At 42.4% G+C, this 5,503-nt stretch overlaps 1 protein-coding gene across 1 annotated transcript in view; it reads right to left on the minus strand.

Moving 5' to 3' along the window:
- The window catches only part of TMEM57 (transmembrane protein 57), a 49,801-nt gene that overhangs the window by 10,921 nt on the left and 33,377 nt on the right, over positions 1-5,503 (minus strand). The window contains exons 8-9 of the mRNA XM_006777651.2: positions 2,476-2,634; positions 984-1,166 (exon numbers count right to left, since the gene is read on the minus strand). Coding sequence (XP_006777714.1) covers positions 984-1,166; positions 2,476-2,634 — 342 coding nt within the window. The remainder of the gene's footprint in view (positions 1-983; positions 1,167-2,475; positions 2,635-5,503) is intronic.

The raw sequence follows: 5,503 nt of genomic DNA on the forward strand, positions 1-5,503 counted from the left end.
TTTAAATATGTTACACTTTGTTCTCCCTGCGTGATCTATAATAATAATCTGCTTCATGTTGATATTTGCTGCTGTGTTGCTGACAATTACCTGAAAGGGAAGTTGGAGTTCTTCACTGTGCTGGAAAATGTTTAGTTAAATCAGAAAGCAGGTCTAATTAAGCAAGTTTATCTACATATATAAAAGGCTAAGTTGACTTGATATCTATATCTATATATAAAGCTCTCGCTGGTGCCAATCACACACATGTGTTTCCATCTGTCATTGTCGATTGTGAATTTGGTTGACATTTCTATTATAAAGGGTGAATAGCAGTATTAAAATATTTCTTCTAATTAATTTCCATTCAATGTGCACTAATTCATGCACCGGGCCTCTAGTTTTTAGATAAAAACTTCAGAGACACACACCAAAGAGTAGGGAGTAATAATGGTTCTATAAATTTAGAGTACAAAATTCTAGATTGGTTCTTTCAAAGTGTTTAGTAATGATCAGTTTGGAAGAAAGTGACTGGAAACCCTTTTTTTAAAAAAAATATTTTTATTGATTTCAGAGAGGAAGGGAAAGGGAGAGATAGAAACATCAATGATGAGAGAGAATCATTGATTGGCTGCTCCTGCATGCCTCCTACTGGGAATCAAACCTGGGACCCTTCAGTCCGCAGGCCGATGCTCTATCCACTGAGCCAAACCAGCTAGAGCTGGAAACCCTTTTATGAGCAGCGCTCTGCCTCCCAGGTGTGGGAGGCATGGTGATCTCCTCCCCTCACTTTATGGAGGAGATGGCTGAGGATGAAGTTGTTATAAGAGAGAGCAAACTTGCCCAGATGGAGTTTAAACCAGCTAATAAAGCCATAATTAAAAACAAGCCATCCATGCACGACTATTGTATTTCTAATCCTGCCCGAAGCATCCAATTCCCATGGCTGTCTCGATACAAGGAAAGCCAACCGTAGATTAAGCACTCGGGTGACACGGACATACCTGGACGCAGCAGCGAATGCAACAGCCCGGGCAGCAGTAGCTTCTTCTAACTTCTTCCTCTTTTTCTCTTCCATTAACTGCTTTTCTACAAAGCTTCGGGCTTCCTGCTCAGCTTTTAGCTTTTTTTCCAACTGGCTGATGTTCTGTTTGTCTTTTTGCTTCACTTGCACAGCATTATGTAGCCTGTATGGAAATGATTGTCACAGTTTTACAATACCCACTATGAACCCTGGAAAAACATGGCTCCTCTTTGTCATTTTAAGGCCAAAGTAAAGAAGAGTTTTGAACAGCAAACCTAACTCCCAGGGTGCCCAGGGAGAACACACTGTCATAATTATTTAACAATTTCTAAATACCAATAAGCAAGCTGCATATAAGATACAGACCTAGCTTCTGCTCTATCTACAGAAGGTCATTCAGAAAATAGGGTAAAGCAAGTTTCTATCCGAGGGAAATATAACAGCAGAACTAATTCAAGTGCCTCAAAGCACCTTGAAAGAACTTCAGTCTGACCAAGGCACAGCTGATGGAACCAGCACCACTGAAACTGAGGTAAAGTGTGAGTGGGGGAATGTCTTTCTTTGCCTGAATATAATTATGCTGCTGCCTCTTCTTTCCAGCTGTGAGATGGTTTTTCTAGAGTATCCCAAACTAGATTTTGTAGGGTCATAGGATGCTTCATTTCAGATGGAAATTTCAGCCATATTCCCTTCCCTGTCTACAACCACCCCGCAGCTTAATGTAACATAAGGTCAGCTTATCTAAATTCATCAATAAGGGTGAGATGTTCTCTATGTATCAATGCTACAGTCACCACATGTGGGTCAGAAGCAGTGGAGAGGTTATTTGCCTATAGTGCTTAAACTTTTGAGTTACAGTCCTTAAAAATGTTGAAGAATTACTCTTTCAATAGGGCAAGCCCAGAAAACCCAAAGCCTATAACATTATTCACTACTGTAGGCACACAGTGCTAAGAAACTAAAAAATAAAAAAAGGACAGACCCATATCGAGTCAAGAAATAATTCCAGAATGAATTAATAGAAAGCATAAGAATTCACATAGAAGAGCTGGCTTTTTGCCTGTCTCTTCAAGTAAAATCAAAGTTCAATGTCATTTAGTTTGGGAAATCAAAGTAAATAGAGTCCAGTGCTCTGGAAACTTTCACTCAAAGGATCAAGAGCTTCAAATTGTGGCAGAAATACTTATTTTCAACTTTCCGTATGTTATCATAAAAGCTTGATAACTATTTTAAATTAAGATAAGTCATTAAATGAGAGAAGACAAAATAGCAGTATTAACAAACTTTTGTTGAAGTGAAATAGGTTCTCACAGATTTTATAGCGTGCTGTATATCTGGTATTAAATGAAACATTTTATTTAAAAACCCCTCTGCTCGATCCCTTTGTCATCGCGAATCTTGTGCTCCAATCCCTGGACACAAAGAAGCAGCGAGGCCGCTTGGCTCACCAAAGGCCTGACAGGTGCACGTACTTGTTCTGCAGCAGCTCGTTCTCCTGCCGAAGCTGGCCCATCTCTGAGCGGATCCCCCGCTCGGTGCTAGAGAGGGAGCTGATCTGACTGCGGAGCTCTTGTTCCACTTGCCTGCTGGCCTGCAGGTCAGCCTTTAACTTTTTAATGTCTTGTTCCAGCCTAGGAGAAGGAGAAACACAGCATTTTCATCACAGAGAGGGCACCCATGGGGCTTTGTGGAGACCCTGGCTAAAGTCCCAGACTGTGGGTGAATGGCCGAGGACCCCTCTGGCAGCTCCTGCCATCACCACAACTCCTATCTGCAACTGGCTCTTTACTGGGTCCCCACCTCTTCCCACCAGAAGGTAACCTCTGATTTCCCCCAAATGTTTGTGAACACTGATGGCTAAAGATGGTGCCTGTGAGCATCGCAGCTGCGAATATAGGAGGAGGGAAAGGCAAGGAGAGGGTGGCTGAAGGGTAAGGTCCCCTCCCTAGTGGTGAATTGCCCGTGCCCCTCAGCAAGGGAGGTACGTTAGTAACACCCAGCTCAGGACCCACCTGCTTTGAGATATTCTGATAGACCAGAATCTACTGTCTGAGATTCCATCCCAGCACAGGCCTAGAGGAAAGCAGTGTCGGAACCAACCTCCTGAAATTTCTAGCACCCTTGCTAAGTGATGTTCATACCTCTGGTGAGTGTGACAGAAGAGCTCATTAGACTCAGGACAAGGAAAGAAAAAAAGAACAAATTGCATGCTCTAAGACTCATAAGAAAACACCATCTGTGAACTGAAGCCTGTGTTTTCTCTTCAATTCCTTACTCCTGTTCCATCTACTTTCTTTATTTAATACAGTATTAGTTTCATGTATTGGGAAACTATTATATGCACATGTATGGCTAGAAAAGGTCAACAAGAAGTGTAAAATCAAGCCGCTTTCTTCATGAGAGGACTTTACAATTTCACTAGGGGCCAATAAATACTTAAAATGATTAAACAACACAAGGAAGGCCATGATTACATACATGCTAGAAGGAATAATAATATTTAATGAGAACTTATGTACCAGGCATTGTTTTGTGGGTTTTAATAGTATGAACTCATTCATTCTACACAACTTATGGCTACATCCAATTATTATTCCCATTTTTATAGATGAAGAACTCTATAAAACTCTAGATCCAGGAAAGCTTCCGGCCCAGGTCACACAGACAGGCTAGCTCCAGAGTCTACTCTTCACCAGTAGGCTGAACTGTAGTTATACCATCCATAGCCTGGTATGGGTAGAAGTGCCACATGAGTTCTGAGGAGAGAAGATGGGAACTGAATTGGGCCTTAATGGCTGGGCAGGACTTGGAGAAACAGAAGGGGAGGAAGGGGCATTCTCCATAAGGGAGGAAAGCTCAAAGGCAGGAACAGCCATAGATATGTGAGGGGCAGAGCCTCTGAGAAAGGCTTGTACTCCAGGAACAGAGTGAGAAAGGATAGAATGGGTCTGCTGGACGGTACTTTGGTGAGTGGCACTAGAGGTTAGACCAGGGGTGGGCAAACTTTTTGACTCGAGGGCCACAATGGGTTCTTAAACTGGACCGGAGGGCCGGAACAAAAGCATGGATAGAGTGTTTGTGTGAACTAATATAAATTCAAAGTAAACATCATTACATAAAAGGGTACGGTCTTTTTTTTCAATAGTTTTATTCATTTCAAACGGGCCGGATCCGGCCCGCGGGCTGTAGTTTGCCCACGGCTGGGTTAGACCAATGATGGCTGCCATGTGAGACTAAGAAGACACCTTTCTCTACAAACTTATAGGTAGGCAGAAATCAGTGTGCTCTGATGAGAACTGTGCATTGCCCTAAACAACATACCAACAGAACCAGGATTTCTGGAGGGTGATGGTGATCTCCCCTTGGGATTGCCAGCTCCACAGACTAACTCCTGACAGACATGTTTCATTAAGCACCAAATCCCCAGGGCACACCACACTTATTAATACTTACTAACTATGTTCCCTGGCCTCTCTTAGCAAACCAAGAGATATTTCCTCACCTACCTTTCGCCAATTGAAACAAAATCTCCAAAACAAAAAGGAATATAACATTGATGGTCATCTCCCAGGCACAGTAGCTAGTCTCCCTGCCCAGTGACGGGGAGCACAGACGGAGACTTTGTGTTCCAGAAGCTCTGTCAGGTCTCCTGACACAGCTGCTCCCCAGGGAAGGGTCACAAGTCAACATCACGCCACACTTTCCCTATTGCCAGGGTTATTCCAGTTGAACGTCCTCCCGGAACTGCTCTAAACAATTACCAACCGGCATTTATACCATCCCACACCATCCCTCATTTGCCCGAAGTAACCCAAGGGATACTTTCCAAAATAGATCAATTGCTGTTAGGTTATCCCCATTAAGAAGTTTGGCTGAAAAACGTGTTAGGTAATTTATCTTTCTTCAGAAGTCGATTTCGCAGTCTGAGGATTGCATTTTCAGTAGAAAGGGTGAATTTTAAGATAAGAATAGTGACTTAGCATGGGTTAGTAATAGGGTTTAGAATTAGGACTCTAGACTCAGTTCTGGTGCCAACTCTGTGACCCTGGAGGAGGCATGTAACCTTCCAGGACTCAGTTTCCCCATCTGAGGCTAACGTCTGTAAAGCTCCTCCCAGCTTGGTCTAGCATTTCTAGGCTTGACACACTTACTGCTGATCTGCTTCTTCAGATTAGCAACCTGAGCTGTATCATATGCAGAGGCACAGGAATCAAGTTCCACACAACCAGCCAACTGGGGGAAACGTGTGCCACACTGGGAATGAAAGAAAAATTAAATCTGCACAGGCTAGATGTCAATAATTTTCAGTTATTACCTTTTTGCATTTTTAACTGATAAAAGCCTTTTTTTTTTGCCATGAACTAAGAATAACAATATTCTGAATGAAATTTTAGAGCTCCTTGAAAAATGTAAAAACTCAAAGAGTTAATAAAATTATGAGAGCAAAAAGTGCAGAATATCTAGAATGTAACTTATGGAAACCACAGAGCACTAAACAAC

Source organism: Myotis davidii, unplaced genomic scaffold, assembly GCF_000327345.1.
Source record: "Myotis davidii unplaced genomic scaffold, ASM32734v1 scaffold149, whole genome shotgun sequence".
In the NCBI taxonomy this organism is placed as follows: Eukaryota; Metazoa; Chordata; class Mammalia; order Chiroptera; family Vespertilionidae; genus Myotis; species Myotis davidii.